The following is a 22,011-nucleotide window of genomic DNA, read 5'->3' on the forward strand; positions in this document are numbered from 1 at the left end:
TTTGCCAGTAGCCCGCCGTTAGGTCGAAGATACTGAGGTAGCGGGCAGCTCCCATGCGGTCGATTAGTTCATCTGCCCGGGGGATGGGATGTGCGTCTGTCCTGGTGACCGCATTCAAGCCCCGGTAGTCGACGCAGAACCGGAGTTCTGGTGTGGTGCCGGGGGCAGCTGCTTTGGGGACCAGTACTACAGGGCTGGCCCAGGGGCTGTCTGAGGGCTCGATGACCCCGAGCGTGAGCATTTTGGCTACTTCCTCCTGGATGCAGGCCCGTACCCGATCTGGCACGCGGTAGGCCCGGTGGCGGATAGGGGGGCTGTCCCCCGTGTCCACATCGTGCGTACACCAGGAAGTGACACCTGGGGTGAGGGAGAACAGGCTGGCGAATTGTGACAGGAGAACCTGGCACTCCTGGCGTTGCTCTCGGGTGAGGGCCTCTGAGAGTCGGACCCCCTCTACGGAACCATCTTTCTCCCGCGTTCGTAGGAGGTCCGGGAGGGGCTCGGAGTCCTCTTCAGCCCCATTGTCTGTGGCCATCAGGAGGCTGAGTTCCGTCCGTACAAAGTGCGGTTTCAGTCTGTTAGCGTGGAGGACCCGGAGGGGGTTCCGGGAAGATTCCAAGTCGATGAGATAGGTAGCCGGACCCTTGCGCTCGACCACTTTGAAGGGCCCGGTCCACTTGTCTTGTAGGGCGCAGGGTTCGGTGGGGGACATCACCCATACCTGTTGCCCAGGTTCAAATTCGATGGAGGAGGCATTCCGGTCATACCACCTTTTCATGTCCTCTTGACTGGCCTCTAGGTTGGCTTTTGCTAGTTCTCGGAATCGCCGGGTCTGGTTGCGGAGTGTTAGGAGGTAGCGGAAAACATCTGGTGGGTTCTTTAGAGGGGGCATCTCCCAGCCTTCCTTAACTAGGCTGAGCGGCCCGCTCACGGGGTGTCCATATAGCAGTTCAAATGGGCTGAAGCCCAGGGACTTCTGGGGAACCTCTCGATATGCGAAGAGGAGGCACGGCAGCAGCACATCCCACTGGCGACGGAGGGGCTCTTCCAACCCCCCGATCATCCCTTTGAGCGTGCGGTTGAACCGCTCAACGAGGCCGTTTCCTTGAGGGTGATAGGGGGTCGTGAACCGGTAGGTAACCCCGCACTGTTGCCAGAGAGATTTCATATATTTCGAAATAAAGTTCGTGCCCCTGTCACTGACGACCTCCCGGGGGAAGCCCACCCGGGAGAAGATCCCCATCAGAGCCCGGCCGACTACCGGGGCTGTCACAGTCCGCAGGGGAACAGCCTCCGGGTAGCGGGTGGCGTGGTCCACTAGCACCAGGATGAATCGATGGCCTTGTTTTGTGCGCGGGTCCAGGGGCCCTACGATATCGATTCCGACCCTCTCGAACGGGGTGGTGACCACGGGAAACGGTTGCAGGGGGGCTTTCAGTTTGCGGCCGCTCTTCCCACTGGCTTGGCACGTGGGGCAAGATCGGCAATGCTGGTGTACATTGTCCCTCATTTTGGGCCAGAAGAAGTGGGTCACCAGGCGGCTATATGTTTTGTCTTGACCCAAGTGTCCTGCCAGGGGGACATCGTGGGCCAGGTTTAGCAGAAAGTCTCTAAAACGGAGGGGTACCACTAGGACTCGGCTGGCCCCCAGCTCCGCGATTCTTTGCTCACTGTACAGCAGATCATTGTCCCAGTAGACCCAGTGAGTTCCGGAGGTATCCCCTGCGCTTTGGGCTAGCGCTTGCTGGCGGAGTCCCTCGAGGGAGGGACAGGTCTTTTGTTCTTGGCGAAATTGTTCTTGCGTGGGCCCCCCCTCTTGAGGCCACTGGTCGAGGTTAGCGAGGTCTGGAGGTTGAGCTGGTTCGGGGGGGACGTCACGGTCGGTGGTTTCGGCGGGGGCGACCGGAGGCGGTGGCGCCGGCCATTCGAGTTCCTCTGGGCGGGTGTTGGCACGGGCGGTCATGGACCGGGTGGTGACGCACGCCCAGTCCGGGACGCCCAGCATCCCCAGGTGCTCTTTTCGTTCGACTGCTGCCCATGGAGAGCTTTCCAGGTCATTACCCAGGAGGCAGTCTACGGGGGCATCATCTCGGACCGTCACCTTCAACATGCCGGAGACCCCTCCCCATTCGAAGGGGACGCAGGCCATCCGACACAGGCTTTCTGAGTTATCGGCTGAACGTACAGGGCAGAGAATGTTTGGTAAGTATTGTTCGGGGGTCACCAGGTGACAGCGGACGGCTGTTACACTGGCCCCAGTGTCACGAAGGGCTTCAGCCCGGCGTCCATTGATGCCCACCCATTGGCTGTACTTCTGGGTATTAGCGGGTAGGGGGACCCGCGGGACCATGTCTCTCCCCCCTAGGCAGGCGAGAGCCATGGCGGCTGGCTCCCATTCTTGGTGGTCCTGTTCATATTCTTCTTGTTCCTCTGAGATCTGTTCCTCCCCCAGAGCAGCAGCGGCTACTTGGCGGGGTCTTGGGCTCTGGTACTGGGGGCAGTTTGGGTCGTTTGCATAGTGTCCGACTCGTTGGCATCGATGGCAGGTAACATTGGCTCGATGTCCCGGTCGCGCTGGGGTGCTGCCCCGGTTGGCCGGGGGGGTGGGGCTGGTAGTGAGGGTGACCGGAGCGTTGCTTCTTCCGCGTCCTTGGCCTCCACCTCCTCGGGGACGGTGCTGACCATTGTTGTTCCGGTTCTGTTCGGAGGACCCATTTCGACTCACTCTGGTGATCTCCCACCGGTCTGCTTCAGCTGCGAGCTGCCGGGGATCCGTTAACTTGCTGTCGAGGAGGTGCTGACGAAGTTCAATGAAGCAATTGTTCGACAGATGCTCCCATACCATAAGATTGAACAGTTGTTCGTAGGTTGTGACCCTGCTTCCTTTGATCCAGCCCTCGAAGGCTCGGCTAAAGTAATTGACATAGTCCACCCAAGTCGTACCTGGGATGCGGGTGCAGTCTCGGAACCTCTGACGGTACATCTCGGGTGTGAGGCCATAGCGGGTGAGGAGTGCAGCTTTCATATGGTCATAGGAGGTCATCTGGTGGTCCGGGAGTTGCAGCAGGGCGTCGCGGCCCTCATTGAGGAATCTCCCCCACAGACCGGCCCCCCAATCGCTTTTATCGATCCGGTGTGCAGTCATAGCGATTTCATAGGCCTTAAACCATTGCTGGATGTCGTCCTCTCGGAAGTATTCTCGAACGACATCCTTGGGGATGTGTACCTTCTTCTCTGTTGCCCCTGGGGTGTGGGGTTGCTCGGGCACCCCTGCTTCTTTATTCTGTTTGCGTAGGTCGATTTCAGCTAATTTCCGCTCATGTTCATATGCCAGTTTCTTTTCCTCGAGCTCCCTTTGTCTCTGTTTCTCCTCTCTTTCTTCTCGGAGACGCAGGTGCTCTAAGTTGATTTTCTGTTCGGCCAACTTTAGTTCAACGTCCATTTTGAGCCGGGCCATTTCCAGCTCGTGTAGTCGGGTTCTTTCTCGTTCCTGGATCTCGTCTGGCGAGAGACCCGTTCTTCGTTCTTCAGGGGCCATGGGGGTTTGTGCTGCGATGTCTTGATCGGGGGTTCCGGCAGCCCCGGTTTCTGCCCAAGATTCCAGGGCCTGCTTAAAGTCATCTTTGGTATTTAGTCCGGTGGTAGCGATACCTAATTCGATACAGAACTGTTTAAGTTCACGATGGTTGTACTCGTCCAATTTCTCCATCTGGAATTTCTCCGTTGATCCGCTGTCTTTAGTTGACATCGTGATTCGCCGTGGGGTGAGCTACTCTCTGTACGGTTTATGCGGTGATTCGGATCCCGTCGCTGGCCACCAATGTTAGACGGACCGGGAGGGTCGGCCGAGGATAAGGGGAGAGGTCTCCGGGGAGAGCCGTCTCCAGTGAATCGTACAGACAAGTAACTTCCCCCCCACAGACGGACACCACACAATGATAAAGTTCAACGATACTTTATAGGTAATTCTCAAGTACGGTAGAATGGTACAAGGAGGTCTGGACTCAGGGGTCCCCTCTATTCTGGTCTCTGTTTGGGAAAAGGGTAGCGGGACAGTCTTGTTACCAAAGAGATGGAAATAGCTCTCAATCCTCGAGCTCGGTGGTGTAGATGAACGGGCCGCGGCGGAGCCAGCAGGTCCCGAGATGGATGAAGGAAGACGACGGTCCGCGGCAGAGCCAGCAGGTCCCGATGAAGGTGGTGGTTACAAACGGTCCGCGGCCACGCCAGCAGGTCCCGACGAAGATGAAGGATAGGGTGGTTCCCAAAGCCGCGGCAGCGCCAGCAGGCAAGACGAAGGTGCACAAGACAGAGCTACGGCAGCGCCAGTAGTCCGTCAAGGATGAGTTCTTCTTTGCGTCTCTCGACTCCAAGATACAACTCCCGTCCGGCTCTGGAGCTGCCCCAGTTATAGGGCTGGCGTGCTTTGATGTCCGGACCCTCGCACTTGGAGGTCGGGAGGTCCGGGATGAGGGGGTTCAGACACCCAGCAGGGGGGTGGAGCCAGCGCCCGGGGAGGCGATGGGCGAGCGGTACTTGGCGGGGGGGAGCCATCGACACCTCTTGCTCCCATTGACTGACCAAGTAGCCCGCTCACCTCCTGGGTGGATGTTGGTGCCGGAATGTCTGAGGCCTGGCCGGGCCCAGGGTTGAGGTCGATCGGGGGCCAGGCGGCCTCGTGGTGGAGTGTCCAAGATGGCGCCCAGGATGGGCGCGCAGACCGGTAGTGGGTCGGCCTATGCGGTCAACAGGTTCGAGTGTAGGGGTCCCTGCGGGGACGGTGGACGTGTAATGGTGGTGTGTGGTACTTGCGTGGCTGGTTCGGGCCTGGTTGGGCCGGGGGAGAGCGGCCCTTCATGTGGCCTGTCCAACAGGATGATCTTTTTCTGTAAGTTTAAAAAAGTAACCACCAATTACGGACTTGTGACCTGCGTTAGCACTTGGTTAGCGCCGAACTGGAAACACGCTCGCATATTGAAACCTTTCTTTGCTGAGCTGCGCGCCACAACCGGTTTTAAAATAGAAGTGATTCCACAATTTTCTTTTGCTTAGCGTCCTGCTTTCTGTTAAAGCAATCTCGGACTTGGATGCAGTCTTACCTGAATCAAGCAAAACTTTCTGAGTTAATCAGAGTCCTAGTTCGACAAAAACGTCCTGGTGAGCCATGGCACAGATTGAATTCAGTCAGTGCCTGAGTGAGTGTGGAAAATTACTTCCTGTATGTCACATGATCGGTCTCACGTAGCAAAGCATTCTGGGACCAGAAGTCCAATGTATATAAAAGGCGGTTCTAAACGAAATGAAAATGTTTTTAAGGTTGTCCTATTGTACCATAGATGGGGCTGTCTGTGTGGGTGTAGAACAATATTCCCTTTATATCGCATAGTCGTTGTTGCGTGAAGCATTGTGGGAACTGAAGTCCTGTATGTCCTGAGGTAGTCCAAATGAAGTGACTGTTGCGCGCGGGCAGTGGGGGTTCTTAGAATTCAAGATATTGCTTTAGGTGAATGTTGCGAGGCACAGGTAGGTGGGCAGTTCTCATGGTGAACCCAATATTTAGTATGAAGGAAAAATATAAAGGTTCGCAGTTCAACCCTTCTCAATCAGTATTCATAGTGTTAGAAAGGAAATGTATATCTTGATGTTATCATCCAGGGGTGCCTTCTGAAAGTTTTGAGGAGGGCCCTCTCAAAGCTTGAAAATTTCAGAAATTTCATTGAGGCCATTTATTGCGGTATTATATTTCATAATTAACAGAGCTTCCCGCTGGCTCAGTCTGGCATCCAGGTCACTGCCGCGTTTGTCATTTTCGATTTTTGATTTTACCGTCCATGAGAGTTCAGATTCCTTATACTCATTTGACATCCAATGGTTGACGAGTGGTGCATTTGCCACATGTCTTCTTATCCGAGCTTTGTTCTGGGTAATCCTTTGACGGATCTCTTGCGTGGTCTTCCCAATATACAGTTTTGGACATGGGCATAATATCCCATAAACTACATTTTTCGTTTTGCAGTTAGTAAAGCTTTCATGCTTCCAATGAGTGCCTTCAAAAGAGAAAACTGATCCTTCTACTGTTTGCTCACAGCATGTACAGGTCCCACATTTATGATGTCCCAATATTGGAGGGAGTTGAAGCATTTGTCTGAGATTGAGTTGTTGTTCATTGGGCAATGCTGCCCTGACCAGATGGTTTGCCACGTTCATATCTTTCTTAAATGCAAACAATGGCAATTCCGAAAAGTCCTCATGTAGATCTTTAACTAAATGCCAGTTGGTATTGATCATTTTCTTTAGTTGGTGTGCACTGGGACAAAAAGTTGTAACGCACACGATTCTAGTGGATTCCTGTTTTTTCTTTTTTTCAAGCAGCGAGTCCCTGGGGACCCACCATGCTCGTTCAAGGGCGTGTCTCACAAGTTTCTTTGGGTACCCTCTTTCAACCAGTCTTTCGACGAGCTGGGAGGCATGTGCAAAGTACTCATCCGTACAACAATTCCTCCGTATCCTCAAGAATTGTCCGAAAGGCAAATTCTGTCGTAGACTTCTTGGTGGTAACTTGTGTAATGGAGGCTTTTATTTCTGTCAGTTGTTTTCCGATATAGAGTTGTTCCTAAGCCGCCATTTAAGGGAAAAAGAATGTAATTGCTCGATTTGATGATTCCGCGGTGAATTTAATGTCCTGTGTTTTTCAATTAATCCAGCCGACAAATTCCTCCAGAAGTTCTTGGGATCCGGTCCAGATAAAGAAGACATCGTCTATGTACCTCATATATTTAGAAATGCTGTCCGAGTATGGGTTGTTATTGTAAATGAATTTTTCTTCATATAGTCCCATGTAGAGAATGCAATATAAAGGGAATATTGTTCTACACCCACACAGACAGCCCCATCTATGGTACAATAGGACGACCTTAAAAACATTTTCATTTCGTTTAGAACCACCTCTTATATACATTGGACTTCTGGTCCCAGAATGCTTTGCTACGTGAGACCGATCATGTGACATACAGGAAGTAATTTTCCACACTCACTCAGGCACTGACTGAATTCAATCTGTGCCATGGCTCACCAGGACGTTTTTGTCGAACTAGGACTCTGATTAACTCAGAAAGTTTTGCTTGATTCAGGTAAGACTGCATCCAAGTCCGAGATTGCTTTAACAGAAAGCAGGACGCTAAGCAAAAGAAAATTGTGGAATCACTTCTATTTTAATACCGGTTGTGGCGCGCAGCTCAGCAAAGAAAGGTTTCAATATGCGAGCGCGTTTCCAGTTCGGCGCTATCCAAGTGCTAACGCAGGTCACAAGTCCGTAATTGGTGGTTACTTTTTTAACCTTACAGAAAAAGATCATCCAAACTACTCAACAGCCTTAGGCGAGCCGCCCACGCTGTGTGTCCGCCATCAGATCGTCTTCCTCCCATTGGGGTAAGTGTCGGGGTAGAGAATGAGAGAATAAGAGATGTGATGCATGAATATGACTAACATGCAATGTTTGTCATGTAAAGAAGGACCTAATCAGAACTTTCAACAATTTTTTTAGATTCCCATATACCACCACTACATAGGAGAATGGTAGCAAAGACTCATGGTAGGGGAAGCGCCATTGGGGAGGCACACTTAAGTTAATTTTTTAGTTCACCTACAAATGGTTATGTTTTGTTTTTTGTAGAGTCTTCTTGGTCCTGATGAGAACCCCACAAGTTTCAGGGTTGGAAACGCGTCGACCATTATCCCAGGTCACCCTTTCTAAGGAATCACCATAGCTCATCTCAATCCGCTTTTTTGTCAAGAATTTGTTACAAAAAAAGTGCCTTAAACATCATTTCAGAATAATTTCGACCATTGAGATTTGGATTTAAATATATTTTCATTTTATATTTGGATTTTGGTGCCCTTAGGGATTGTTTTGTTTGTAGTATGTTTGGGAAGGATGAAAGAAGTATGGATGTGGTATAAGTGAAAAATTTGTCATTTCAAATGTGTTGTATATTTATTGTATATAATTGTATATATAATACTTGTTTATGTTGTTGTACACACAGTATATATATTTGTGTTCTAAGATTGAAAATTGAAAAAAGAAATTCTTGATCATTAATGATGCAATTGTTAAAGCAGACGTTTATGTTATGTTCATAGAGGTCATGAGTAAATAGTCTCTAAAAAACTATCAGTCCTGGCACACGTTTTGTTATCTAAAGTTTGGTCGGTTTAGCCTGACTGGTTAAGAGCCAAAGCCCATTCCCGGTTTCTGGTCTAAGAGCGAGCAGCTGCTCGCGAGGCTTACTTTGAAGTGTGACAAGCTACCACTTCAAATAGGCAGTTAAGAACCCTGCTATTGGTTTGTAATACACATGTTCCATTAGTAGGGCCCACTGTGGTAGTAAGTGTCATTTGTTTGTATGTTTGTTTGTCATTAACCAATTTTTATGTGGAATATCTGGATATTGGGTATGGCTGAAAAAGATACTTTCGCGTATAGTGAAGAGCATATTCGTAACCTTATTAGTGCCCCCCGGTGTTCGCTTCTGCTACATTGAGCACCTCAGCTAAAACTCAGAACGAATCCGAAAAATTAATTAGATTACGCAAAAAACAAATCCGGACGGATTTGCACGGACATTTTTTGTTGTTACATTTGAAGGCAGGGACTATACCAACTGGACTGCAAATACACAATATTCCAGTGGTTTTCACGGACGACCCGGAATATAAAAGAAACTTTAGCTGCATTGAGACCAAATGCAGCAGAGACCTCATGGTCTTAACTGTTGAAACGGCACACAGAATTTCACTTAAACAATTGGAGGAAATCAATGTGTTGGAAACTGAAATCCAAAACAACCAATTAATTACGGACTCAAAAGCCCTTTTGGATAAAATTGAAAAAGAGATTTTAGAATTTAAGGACTTTACAGTAAATCAGAAAAGTAATAAATTTGATCTTGACAAAAAGAATTTCTCTCTGGAATCAACATATCCGTATCTGCACAAAGACTTCTATTTAAGATCAGAATCAAGACGCTACCTTGGAGATAACCAAGGGAGATCACGGAACAAATTCCTTACATTTTCGGACACTTCATCATCCTCATCAGGAGGCGAGTCTGATTCTGGTGGATCAAGGAACAATCAAGACAGAAGGGATAACCAACAAGATCAGCAACCTCATCCCCAACAACAACAACAACAAAATCAAACTACTTTTTTAGGGAGAGGCCAACGGAGAGGACGAGGACGGATGCGCTACAACCAACAACCATGGGAAATGAGAATGCGCCGACAGTATTACAAGAATTAAAAACCTCCTCAGTTTTCAATCTGTCCACACGCACATTGACCTCATCAGAAATTGCCATATTGAACAAAGGTTTATCCTTCGTCCCCTCAAAACCTACAAACTTCGTTAAGATGAAATTGGAAGCAATGGAGTTTTGGCGTAAGATTTGACTCAGAACTTTCTTTAAAGATTCTCCCCCTTCCAATATGTTGGAAGTCACTGGACTTAAAAAGAAATCTACCTTTATCCCTTCTGGGTATAAAATTCCAAAAGAGGTTTTAACATTTGAAAGGACTTTGCTTTCAGGAATATCAGCAATTGAACATAAAAAGCAATACATCAAATACAACCTTCAAAAAAGTGAAAAGGATGCCCTATTGACATTAAAAAATGACAAAACTGTGGTCATAAAACAGGCCGATAAGGGAGGAGGAATAGTGGTCTGGGATGTAAACAAATATAAGGAAGAAATATTTAGGCAACTCAATGATACCAACTGTTATCGTCGGATCGGAAAGAACCCCACAAATGATCTACAATCCGAACTTTTCAGGATCATTCAAAGTGGTTTTGAGTGTGGGATCCTTGGTCCTAAAGAATTTCTCTACCTTCAAAATACAAGTCCCAGAATACCGGTGTTCTATGTTCTCCCCAAGTTACATAAAGATGACACAAATCTGCCAGGACGCCCAATTGTTTCGGGCTGTGATTCTCTCATAGAACCAGTGGCGAAATATATTGATTTCTTTCTGAAGCCATTTGTCAACGAAGTACCAGCTCATTTGAAAGACACCACAGCTTTTTTGAACCGAATAAAGACTGTACAGTTTGACATTACAAATCAATTATTGGTGACAATGGACGTCACTTCACTTTATACTCAAATACCACAAGAACAAGCATTGGAGACGTTGGAGTTTTTTCTGGATTCTAGACCACGCCCCAGAAGGGTCCCCACAGAATTTTTGTTAAATTTAGCAAAATTTGCTTTACAGAGAAACTTCTTCACATTCGACTTCGAATTCTTCTTCCAGGTAAAAGGAGTAGCCATGGGCTGCCCCTTTGCACCTGAGCTGGCAGTTCTCTACATGGGACTATATGAAGAAAAATTCATTTACAATAACAACCCATACTCGGACAGCATTTCTAAATATATGAGGTACATAGACGATGTCTTCTTTATCTGGACCGGATCCCAAGAACTTCTGGAGGAATTTGTCGGCTGGATTAATTCAAAAACACAGGACATTAAATTCACCGCGGAATCATCAAATCGAGCAATTACATTCTTGGATGTTAAAGTTTTTCCCTTAAATGGCGGCTTAGGAACAACTCTATATCGGAAAACAATGAACAGAAATAAAAGCCTCCATTACACAAGTTACCACCCAAGAAGTCTACGACAGAATTTGCCTTTCGGACAATTCTTGAGGATACGGAGGAATTGTTGTTGTAAGGATGAGTACTTTGCACATGCCTCCCAGCTCGTCGAAAGACTGGTTGAAAGAGGGTACCCAAAGAAACTTGTGAGACACGCCCTTAAACGAGCATGGTGGGTCCCCAGGGACTCGCTGCTTGAAAAAAAGAAAAAACAGGAATCCACTAGAATCGTGTGCGTAACAACTTTTTGTCCCAATGCACACCAACTAAAGAAAATGATCAATACCAACTGGCATTTAGTTAAAGATCTACATGAGGACTTTTCGGAATTGCCATTGTTTGCATTTAAGAAAGATATGAACGTGGCAAACCATCTGGTCAGGGCAGCATTGCCCAATGAACAACAACTCAATCTCAGACAAATGCTTCAACTCCCTCCAATATTGGGACATCATAAATGTGGGACCTGTACATGCTGTGAGCAAACAGTAGAAGGATCAGTTTTCTCTTTTGAAGGCACTCATTGGAAGCATGAAAGCTTTACTAACTGCAAAACGAAAAATGTAGTTTATGGGATATTATGCCCATGTCCAAAACTGTATATTGGGAAGACCACGCAAGAGATCCGTCAAAGGATTACCCAGCACAAATCTCGGATAAGAAGACATGTGGCAAATGCACCACTCGTCAACCATTGGATGTCAAATGAGCATAAGGAATATGAACTCTCATGGACGGTAATATCAAAAATCGAAAATGACAAACGCGGCAGTGACCTGGATGCCAGACTGAGCCAGCGGGAAGCTCTGTTAATTATGAAATATAATACCGCAATAAATGGCCTCAATGAAATTTCTGAAATTTTCAAGCTTTGAGAGGGCCCTCCTCAAAACTTTCAGAAGGCACCCCTGGATGATAACATCAAGATATACATTGCCTTTCTAACACTATGAATACTGATTGAGAAGGGTTGAACTGCGAACCTTTATATTTTTCCTTCATACTAAATATTGGGTTCACCATGAGAACTGCCCACCTACCTGTGCCTCGCAACATTCACCTAAAGCAATATCTTGAATTCTAAGAACCCCCACTTCCCGCGCGCAACAGTCACTTCATTTGGACTACCTCAGGACATACAGGACTTCAGTTCCCACAATGCTTCACGCAACAACGACTATGCGATATAAAGGGAATATTGTTCTACACCCACACAGACAGCCCCATCTATGGTACAATAGGACGACCTTAAAAACATTTTCATTTCGTTTAGAACCGCCTTTTATATACATTGGACTTCTGGTCCCAGAATGCTTTGCTACGTGAGACCGATCATGTGACATACAGGAAGTAATTTTCCACACTCACTCAGGCACTGACTGAATTCAATCTGTGCCATGGCTCACCAGGACGTTTTTGTCGAACTAGGACTCTGATTAACTCAGAAAGTTTTGCTTGATTCAGGTAAGACTGCATCCAAGTCCGAGATTGCTTTAACAGAAAGCAGGACGCTAAGCAAAAGAAAATTGTGGAATCACTTCTATTTTAAAACCGGTTGTGGCGCGCAGCTCAGCAAAGAAAGGTTTCAATATGCGAGCGTGTTTCCAGTTCGGTGCTAACCAAGTGCTAACGCAGGTCACAAGTCCGTAATTGGTGGTTACTTTTTTAAACTTACAGAAAAAGATCATCCGAACTACTCAACAGCCTTAGGCGAGCCGCCCACGCTGTGTGTCCGCCATCAGATCGTCTTCCTCCCATTGGGGTAAGTGTCGGGGTAGAGAATGAGAGAATAAGAGATGTGATGCATGAATATGACTAACATGCAATGTTTGTCATGTAAAGAAGGACCTAATCAGAACTTTCAACAATTTTTTTAGATTCCCATATACCACCACTACATAGGAGAATGGTAGCAAAGACTCATGGTAGGGGAAGCGCCATTGGGGAGGCACACTTAAGTTAATTTTTTAGTTCACCTACAAATGGTTATGCTTTGTTTTTTGTAGAGTCTTCTTGGTCCTGATGAGAACCCCACAAGTTTCAGGGTTCGAAACGCGTCGACCATTATCCCAGGTCACCCTTTCTAAGGAATCACCATAGCTCATCTCAATCCGCTTTTTTGTCAAGAATTTGTTACAAAAAAAGTGCCTTAAACATCATTTCAGAATAATTTCGACCATTGAGATTTGGATTTAAATCTATTTTCATTTTATATTTGGATTTTGGTGCCCTTAGGGATTGTTTTGTTTGTAGTATGTTTGGGAAGGATGAAAGAAGTATGGATGTGGTATAAGTGAAAAATTTGTCATTTCAAATGTGTTGTATATTTATTGTATATAATTGTATATATAATACTTGTTTATGTTGTTGTACACACAGTATATATATTTGTTTTCTAAGATTGAAAATTGAAAAAATAAATTCTTGGTCATTAAATGATGCAATTGTTAAAGCAGACGTTTATGTTATGTTCATAGAGGTCATGAGTAAATAGTCTCTAAAAAACTATCAGTCCTGGCACACGTTTTGTTATCTAAAGTTTGGTCGGTTTAGCCTGACTGGTTAAGAGCCAAAGCCCATTCCCGGTTTCTAGTACTATAAAAGCAGCACGAACGGCACTACGCGTTGTGCCAGAGGGCGCTGCTGCTTTCTGCCGCTCAAATTGACATTCTAATCGAGTAGCAGCTTCATCAACGAGAATGGCAGATTTCTACACTCGAGTGGTCGCGACCTACCGCAATGAGAAATCTCGCCAGGAGGAGGTCTAGTGCATTATATTTTCTCACAAGCGCTCGCCACCTTACCGTTGGAGAACTGCTAGAGAAAAAAACTCAGTTCTGCATTACTTCATGGAGTTTTTTGGAACTCCGCACTCTGGGCAAAAATTCGCGAGCTCCGCCGGCAGAGCTGAATTCTTCGCCCACCCCTAGTTTTGAGGCAATAATCTGTTGGACAAACTCTAAACTAGGACACAATAAGTGTTGTAGAAGAAGTGAGAACCACGGCCTTGTGAGTATCAGGCCGTTATTTGACTTCTGATATACCCCACAGAGTGAGTGAGCAGCCAGAGAGCAGTAGAGGGACCGAAGGCAGGAAATGAGATAAACTAGAAGATGGGAAATATGGAAAGGTGGAAATGCCGCATCACCTGTGGATAACTGAGACCTCCTCCCGCTCTGCCAAATGCCCATCCGGTCACAAAGTGGCATCCTGGGCCCCAAACGGACAACGTCATACCAGATGCCATGTAATGGTGGAAAAGGGGGGAAAAAAAGTAATATGCACACATCTGCTGCGGGGATATGGCAGGTAAATTATTGGGTGTGATGGATTCTCTAGAAGTACAAAATGACTGATATTGTTGAATATTAAATTATATGAATCAACGTTTGTTTGCCATATCTGCGCTTATAATGTAAAGGACGGGCCTTACAGTGAACCCCTCGTTCGGTTTTACACAGAAGCCCCGGAAGGAGCTGCATCTTACAGAACTTTATCTACTTTAGGAAGAACTAAAGACCGCTTTTTAAAGTTGTCTTTCAGGCCAGAACCAGGCTCTGTAAGCTGCACTAGTTTCAGGGAGATGGACAGATGTTATGGTGATAGGAACCCCCCCAACCCACAATAATGTTCCAATCTTCTAGGGTAGAAGAAACCAGAAATGCTTCAACCAAGGTAGCTGTTGAAAGTGTCAATGGTGACTTATGAACAGCGAGGTAAAGACAGGAGTTGGTATTTGAGATGATCGTAAGTGAATCGGAAAGAATAAGAAGAAGTGTGTAAATGGAGTTACTTTCGTTGTATACTTCGTAAAGAGTTACTGGAAATTTTGCAGCCCAGCCTGATCCATCTCTTTTTCTAAAATCTATTCTTGTTTAAATTAAATCTTGACCATATGCGTCTATCTTAAGCAAAACCTCAAGCACTTGGGTGCCCCGTGAGCGCCTTTACTTTGCTCAGTTACTCTGTGAACGCTGGTAAATCACCTCCTTTTCAGACATTAATAAGATATCACCTGATCAACAGAACCTTTAGTTAAATATCTGTGTATGATGAAATATTTCTTGCTAATTTTTAAAGGTGGTAAAGAAGAAGAGGGAGATTTACTAATATTTTGCGCCGTATTTGCATCACAAAAGTGGCACAAAACAGCGCAAAATCTTTTTTTCCTAATTTACTTTCCAGCGCTAAATTTTTTTAGCGCTGGAAATAATGTAAAAGTAATGTGAAACTGCGCATAGCACTGCTTCGCATTACTTCACACATTGGGACCTGCCAAGGGGGGTGCATGGGCATTCCCGTGCAACCACCCAAGATTTCTCATGCTAAACCCATTTTACCAAAATCAGTAGATTGGGTTAAGCATGAGAAAACTGCACCCTTTTAAACAAGACACAAGGAAGGAGAACTGAATTAATTTCTCCTTCCTTCTCTGACTTTGCATGTGTGCTGCACTGTGCAACATGCATGCAAAGTGGGAAAAGCCTTCCCTCATGTCTGACATAGTATTTTGTACAGGAACGGTGTCCTTCCTGTACAAAACCGATGCTGGACTCACACACACACCCTAGCGCTCTGGTGCTAAGGTGTGTGCATGGCGCACGGCTGCTGTAATCAGTGCCGACGCAAGGGAAAGGGAAGGAGAGAGCCATATCTTTGAAAATATGGTGCTCTCCTGTTCCCTTCCTGTCACGCCACACAGCGCTGCCTCGCGGGGGGAGGGCTGTGCTGCATTGTGTGGAGATTTGGTAAATCTTCCCCGAAATGTCTTTTACCACTATTGTGAATTCTCATTCCATTATGTTTCAATTTAGTAATTTTAAATATTTTTACATCCAACAGAAAACAAGCCTTGAATGTGTGAAATGACCATCAATAATAAAGCGAATGCTGTAAATCTTCAATAATAGCAGAAATATTGAGCTACAGTATTCAGGAAAACATCAGCGCAGTCGGCGACAGAGGAACCTGCACACAAACTGACAGATCCCGGATCAAGCATCAAGGGCAGTTCAGTGATTGTAAGACGCTGAGCTGTGCACCTCCATGCCACAAGACGAAGAAATGACCTTAGGAAAATTAAGGCAACAACAATAACAAACCGCCTCCTGTATAAACAAGTGTCCAATATCATGGGATCTGTATGGTGTGATTACCGCAGAGCTCTGTTTTATAAAATGATGACAAGCCATCATTCCGTGCTCTAGGAGAATTGTAAACTCTTTCCTGACAAACCACAGTAACCAGAGAAAAGCACAACAGAGCAGAGCCGGACAACTGACGGGTAAAGGAAAGAGGAGTTCTTGTAGCTACAATACAATAGACTGTCCTAATTTGCACCGGTCAGAAGGAAGATACATCTTTACCCGCAATCGTGCATAGCCATAATCCAATCTAAAGGCACAATCGCCTACAAAGACACCTTCTACGTATTAGGAGTGTGGCAAATATTTGGTGGCTATCGCATTTTTTGTGAAAACAGAAATAAAACATGCAAAATACTGCACACATATAAAGTGTGTGAGAAAAACACAAGTGCTTTATAAGCCATGTCGGCCCATCAGGAAATGCAGTCATGGGATGTAGACAAATATGTACCCGACCCACAGACACTAACCAAGAAAGAAGAATCATACACATGCAGCAAGAGCTTTAGTTTGTCATCACTACGCAAGCTTCATCAGCACATGTACACAGGACAAAAACCATTCAAGTGCAGTGAATGTGTAAAGAGCTTTAGTAGGTTATCAGAACTACAAAGTCATCAGCGAACACACACAGGGGAAAAGCCATTCAAGTGCAGTGAATGTGCAAAGTGCTTTAGTCACTTATCAAGCCTTCAAAGTCATCAGCGAACACACACAGGGGAAAAGCCATTCAAGTGCAGTGAATGTGCAAAGTGCTTTAGTAGGTTATCAGGACTACAAAGACACCAGCGAACACACACAGGGGAAAAGCCATTCAAGTGCAGTGAATGTGGGAAGTGCTTTAGTCAGTTATCAAGCCTTCAAACACATCAGCGAATACACCCAGGGGAAAAACCATTCAAGTGCAGTGAATGTGGGAAGTGCTTCAGTCAGTTATCAAACCTCCAAAGTCATCAGCGAACACACACAGGGGAAAAACCATTCAAGTGCAGTGAATGTGCAAAGTGCTTTAGTAGGTTATCAGAACTACAAAGACACCAGCGAACACACACAGGGGAAAAGCCATTCAAGTGCAGTGAATGTGGGAAATGCTTTAGTCAGTTATCAAGCCTTCAAACACATCAGCGAATACACCCAGGGGAAAAACCATTCAAGTGCAGTGAATGTGGGAAGTGCTTCAGTCAGTTATCACACCTTCAAAGTCATCAGCGAACACACACAGGGGAAAAACCATTGAAGTGCAGTGAATGTGGGAAGAGCTTTAGTTGGTTATCACACCTTCAAAGTCATCAGCGAACACACACAGGGGAAAAACCATTCAAGTGCAGTGAATGTGGGAGGAGCTTTAGTTGGTTATCAACCCTTCAAAGACATCAGCGAACACACACAGGGGAAAAACCCTATCATTGTAGTGAATGTGACAGTAGTTTTCGCTTCTCTACAGCATTAAAGGATCATCAGCGAACTCACACAGGAGAAAAACCATTCAAGTGCAGTGAATGTTTGAAGAGCTTTAGTCGATTATCATACCTAAAAGAGCATCAGAGAACACACACTGGAGAAAAACCATATAATTGCACTGAATGTGGGAAGAGCTTTAGTCAATTATCAGTACTACAAAGACATCAGCGAATAAAACACAGAGGGAAAACGCTATAATTGTTCGGAATGTGACAGTAGTTTTCGCAGCTCTTCAGCATTAAGGTATCATCAGCGAACTCACACAGGAGAAAAACCATTCAAGTGCAATGAATGTGGGAAGAGCTTTAGTCATTTATCACACCTTCAAAGTCATCAGCGAACACACACAGGGGAAAAACCATTCAAGTGCAGTGAATGTGCAAAGTGCTTTAGTCAGTTATCACACCTTCAAAGTCATCAGCGAACACACACAGGGGAAAAACCATTCAAGTGCAGTGAATGTGTAAAGAGCTTTAGTCAGTTATCACACCTTCAAAGACATCAGCGAACACACACAAGGGAAAAACTATATGATTGCTGTGAATGTTTGAAGAGCTTTAGTCAGTTATCAACCCTACGAAAACATCAACAAACACACACAGGGGGAAAGCCACTCAAGTGCAATGAATGTGGAAAGAGCTTTAGTCGACGATTAGAGCTACAAAGTCATCAGCAAACACACAGGGGGAAAACAGAGAAGGGCACTGAAAGTGAGAAGTGCTTTTGTCAATTTTCAATCCCACACAGCCCTCAGTGAATTCACTCCTTCATTTAACTCACATGGAAATAATCCTAGAGCTGCAGAGATTCCGGAAAGAACTTAAGAACATCAAAAATAATATTGACCCTTGTAAATGTAAATGTAATTTGTACTTGTAAAGTGCACTAATACCCCAACTGGGGTGTCCTGGTGCTGTAACGCATACCGCTGTGGAACCCTTCCTGGCTTTCCTGTGAAATGTCCACTCCTGGGCACCCCCAGGGTGAAGCCAGTCATCCCAGCGCTGTTGGGGTCGTTGTGGAGATTAAGCAAGCTATTGCCCAGAGTTGCAGAGTGGGACCCATGATTAGAATAGGCACCGAGGCGAGAATTATCAGGTCCGAGGAAATTGAGCCCAAGACCCGCCGAGGCGGGAATTGAACCCAGGTCCCGGGCCAGACCTCTGCATCAGGGTCTGCCGCTCTAACCATTGAGCCACATTTCTCCACTTCTGACCCTTCTGAGGACATAGAAAAGAGCAAAACAGTGCAGTTATTGTGAGAGGAATGAATTACAGAAAAAGATCCAATGCAAATTATGTGGGACATTGAAATACCAGATGATAAAAGACCCGAATAGCAGTAAAGAAGTAAAACAGATAACAGTATTTGCAGGATTATAAAAGTGTTTGTTTCCAGTGATTGTTCACTTCCGTACACATAGCAAAGTGACATTATGTACCAGGATACACAGTGGGAGACAAGCACAATGTGGATTAAAAGAAAAGAAACATTGTTGATTTTTATTTGGTGAAGAAGAGATACAAAGAAAAACATTTAATCGCACCTGATCACACAACCTGTAAAAGCAACACTGAACAATACTGGGACTAACAGTGGTATTTTCAGCTAACTTGTCGGATTAGTGATAAAACCTATAAACCCAACACACCCAGAGTGGACATGTTGTCAGGGATCTGGAGATGAGAAACTTCATTGGTAAAATGCATGTATTACTATTAACAAATGCCACTGCAGTGTAGATAAAGAATTAAAGCGAAGCACAGGTGTTCAAGAAATAACCTATTTTCAGATATAAAAGAGCATATACCTTGTTTTTAAGTAACGTTTGCTGCATCTCTTACACACTGTTTTCGGTCGATGGCTCAGCTCGTGTCTCGGGCCTTATAACTAAGTGTGACCCATGGCTCCTCCCCGACTTGGCTCTCCCTATTCATTTTGTGACTTGCCAAACTCTACTTTTTACCAGAATTGAGCCACTGTAAGCAGTAGACTCTGTTTGAAGAATGTGGTGAAATAGCGAAATCCCACATCAAAAGCATATATGTGCCAGGACAATCAGTTGCACTCCCAGCAACTCATCTTCCACACTTGATTGTCCCTTGTCCTCAAATGTTCTGAAGGATTTGTCGTATGAATGCCAGAAGTGGCAGTGACATTCATGAAGCTAAAGCTAACAGGAGTGTGTGGGAAATAAAGAGGGGGAGAGATAAAGAGAGTGAGAGAGACAAAGAAATGGGGAGAAAAAGAACGAATTGGAAGGAGGGGGAACGTACGTTATTTGTACTCATCTAAAAATAGAAGAAGCAGCCGAATACATGCCAATATGTGACATCACCAGAGAAATGGGCTGAACACCTGTGAATTTAATGTTTATTTTTAATACCTATAGACCCATGTCATGCCAATAAACAGGGCACAAGTAAGGAAAATAGTGAAGGAGCCCATTATCATATGCAAATCACAGTGACGTCACAGGTAGTGACATCACAAGAAGTGATGTCAGGCCCTTATAATTTTCACGTGAAAGGTTGATGGACTGTTTTAAAAACAATAAACAAGAAACATAAAATAATGTAAAAATAAGTTTTTGGTTTCAGTTTTTATACATCATGTGTTTTGCCCACTATTAGTTTGTAACTAAACTCGAAAAAGGACTGAAAGTGTAAATATTTTTAAACAGATATGTGGAACTTGGAAATTACATTTTTAAACAGTTTTCAGCGAATAAATAAAATATGCTTTTAATTTGCGCTTGTTTCCTGACGTTATTCTTTATCCAGCCAATGTATTAAGCAATAGAAGGACTAATTGTGTCAAGTTCTCTGTTCCTCTCTTGCGCCACTCACACAAACAAACACTCAGAGGCCTGTGTCTGCAGTGCTGGGGCACGAAGTAACAATTACCAGTTGCAGGCTAAGGAGCTATGTGGAACTGAGTCCCGTTTCTAGATAATAGTTGGGGGACCGCTTCAAACTGTGGCTACCCCCCGACTTGTGCTGTGCTGATAAAGCAATAATGAATTTGAGTAATTTGCTATGAATTGAAATGAGAGAAAGAGAAGAACAGAGCAAGGTGCAGGATATATTAAAGAAAATGAAAAAAAGAGACACAAGACTGTAACCTGTTCTGTGTACTAGCACTTTACGTAAACAAGTTGTGCTGTGCGTTGTGAACAGGCTGTCACCCCCTTTGTATGTAAATGAGCTTCTGTGACCAGACACCCCAGGCTCCCATCTCTTCTAGCGTGGATGATAATGTGAGCACTGTAAGGTAATCACAAACTAGTACTATATTGAGAAACAATCGGCTTCCAGGTCACCCAGCTGTTGTTATGCAGTTCTTTATTATTATTTTTTCATTTACAGCAATCCTCCAGGTTACTTTTTCTCAGTATTACACTTCAGGTCGCTCATTTGTCGGCATGGGTTTTGTCCTCACACTGGTCTAGGACGGGCCTTCTCAAGGTAGAAGGCACTGTAATAGGAATAATAAATCAGACATATATGAAATTGTATGTAAACAAATGTGTGCCTTTCAGTTATCAGGCACCACCAGACTTACATCTACACATGGAATTGAGCACCAAACTAAAGTGACTCCTCCCTGAATAAATATGTGCCATCAGTAATCGGGCTGATCGTTCTACTGATGCGCACAGCAAATACAGTTTCTGGCATTGTGCGCATAGGCCGAAATTTTAATTGCTGAAGTTTCACGCAGTTCCCCTGATGCGCACAGCTTACAAGGTATGTGGATATTGTGCACTGTACGCAGATCACTGAAAATCACCCTTAAGTAGTAACTAGGTCAAACATAGCTCGTACATCATGCAAAATGTCACTGCCCCTCCCTTCTTGTTGACATCTCCAGAAGTTCCTCCTCTCTCGTGGAAGAAGGTTTCCACACATTATGCTCGTGTCTGTGGCACTTCCTTAAGTGCAGAGAGGAAAGCCTCATTGTTAATGCATTGCTTGGGCTCTGAGGGACAAGAATTCTTTGAGTACCTTCCTGAACTCTCTGATAGTGACTCCGGCACTCTTAAAGAATACGAGATCTGCTTCAACAAGTTGGACTTGCACCACCTCCCCAAAGTGAGTACTGTCCTTGTAAGATATAACTTCGGGAGAAGGATGCAAAGGCAGGATGAGTCGGTCGAACAGTACATAACTACCTTGTGCACATTGGCTTCCACATGCAATTTTGGTGCCGCTTTAGAGGATCGCTTAAGAGATTAGTTCATGTTAGGATGCGCCCTCGACAAAACGAGACATGCCCTGTGGCAAAAAGACACACCATCGCCTTAAGAAGTGCTGACCATATCCAAAAGTCAAGGGCATTCAAAAGTGTGTGTTGATATTATACGCAAAGACAGTTCAGGTGATAAAAAGGAGAACATTAATGTCAAGGTGGTGGTGGATAGATTTGTTAAACCCAAATTGAGCACCACTTCAAAGCCCTTTAACACAAAGAATTTTCAGAGGAAGTGCTTCAGGTGTGGCAACTCTGGCCATATGGCCAACTTTAACCCGTTGCGTGCATCGGACGGCCCCCTAACGTCACAGTGGGCATGTGCGGAGGACGACTAGGGGCTGTCCGAACTGCACCCACTCATTAATATGCCCGCACAGCGGTGAAATTCGCGCCACTGTCAACGGGTTAAAGACTGCCCAGGTTGGAAGGCCATGTGCAAAAAGAGAGAAAAGGTCACGTATCAAAGAGCTGCAGATCGGGCCACGG

The 22,011-nt window shown here is 45.3% G+C and overlaps 1 protein-coding gene across 1 annotated transcript in view; it reads left to right on the top strand.

Moving 5' to 3' along the window:
* LOC144805675 (uncharacterized) overlaps positions 1 to 20,023 on the top strand; it is a 68,426-nt gene extending 48,403 nt beyond the window's left edge. The window contains exons 4-5 of the mRNA XM_078672185.1: positions 15,506 to 17,438; positions 17,500 to 20,023. Of these exons, the coding sequence (XP_078528311.1) occupies positions 16,213 to 17,438; positions 17,500 to 18,028 (1,755 nt within the window). The 5' untranslated portion in view covers positions 15,506 to 16,212 and the 3' untranslated portion in view covers positions 18,029 to 20,023. The remainder of the gene's footprint in view (positions 1 to 15,505; positions 17,439 to 17,499) is intronic.
* Positions 20,024 to 22,011: the final 1,988 nt, after the last annotated feature.

Source organism: Lissotriton helveticus (genome assembly GCF_964261635.1).
Source record: "Lissotriton helveticus chromosome 1_1 unlocalized genomic scaffold, aLisHel1.1 SUPER_1_unloc_18, whole genome shotgun sequence".
In the NCBI taxonomy this organism is placed as follows: domain Eukaryota; kingdom Metazoa; phylum Chordata; class Amphibia; order Caudata; family Salamandridae; genus Lissotriton; species Lissotriton helveticus.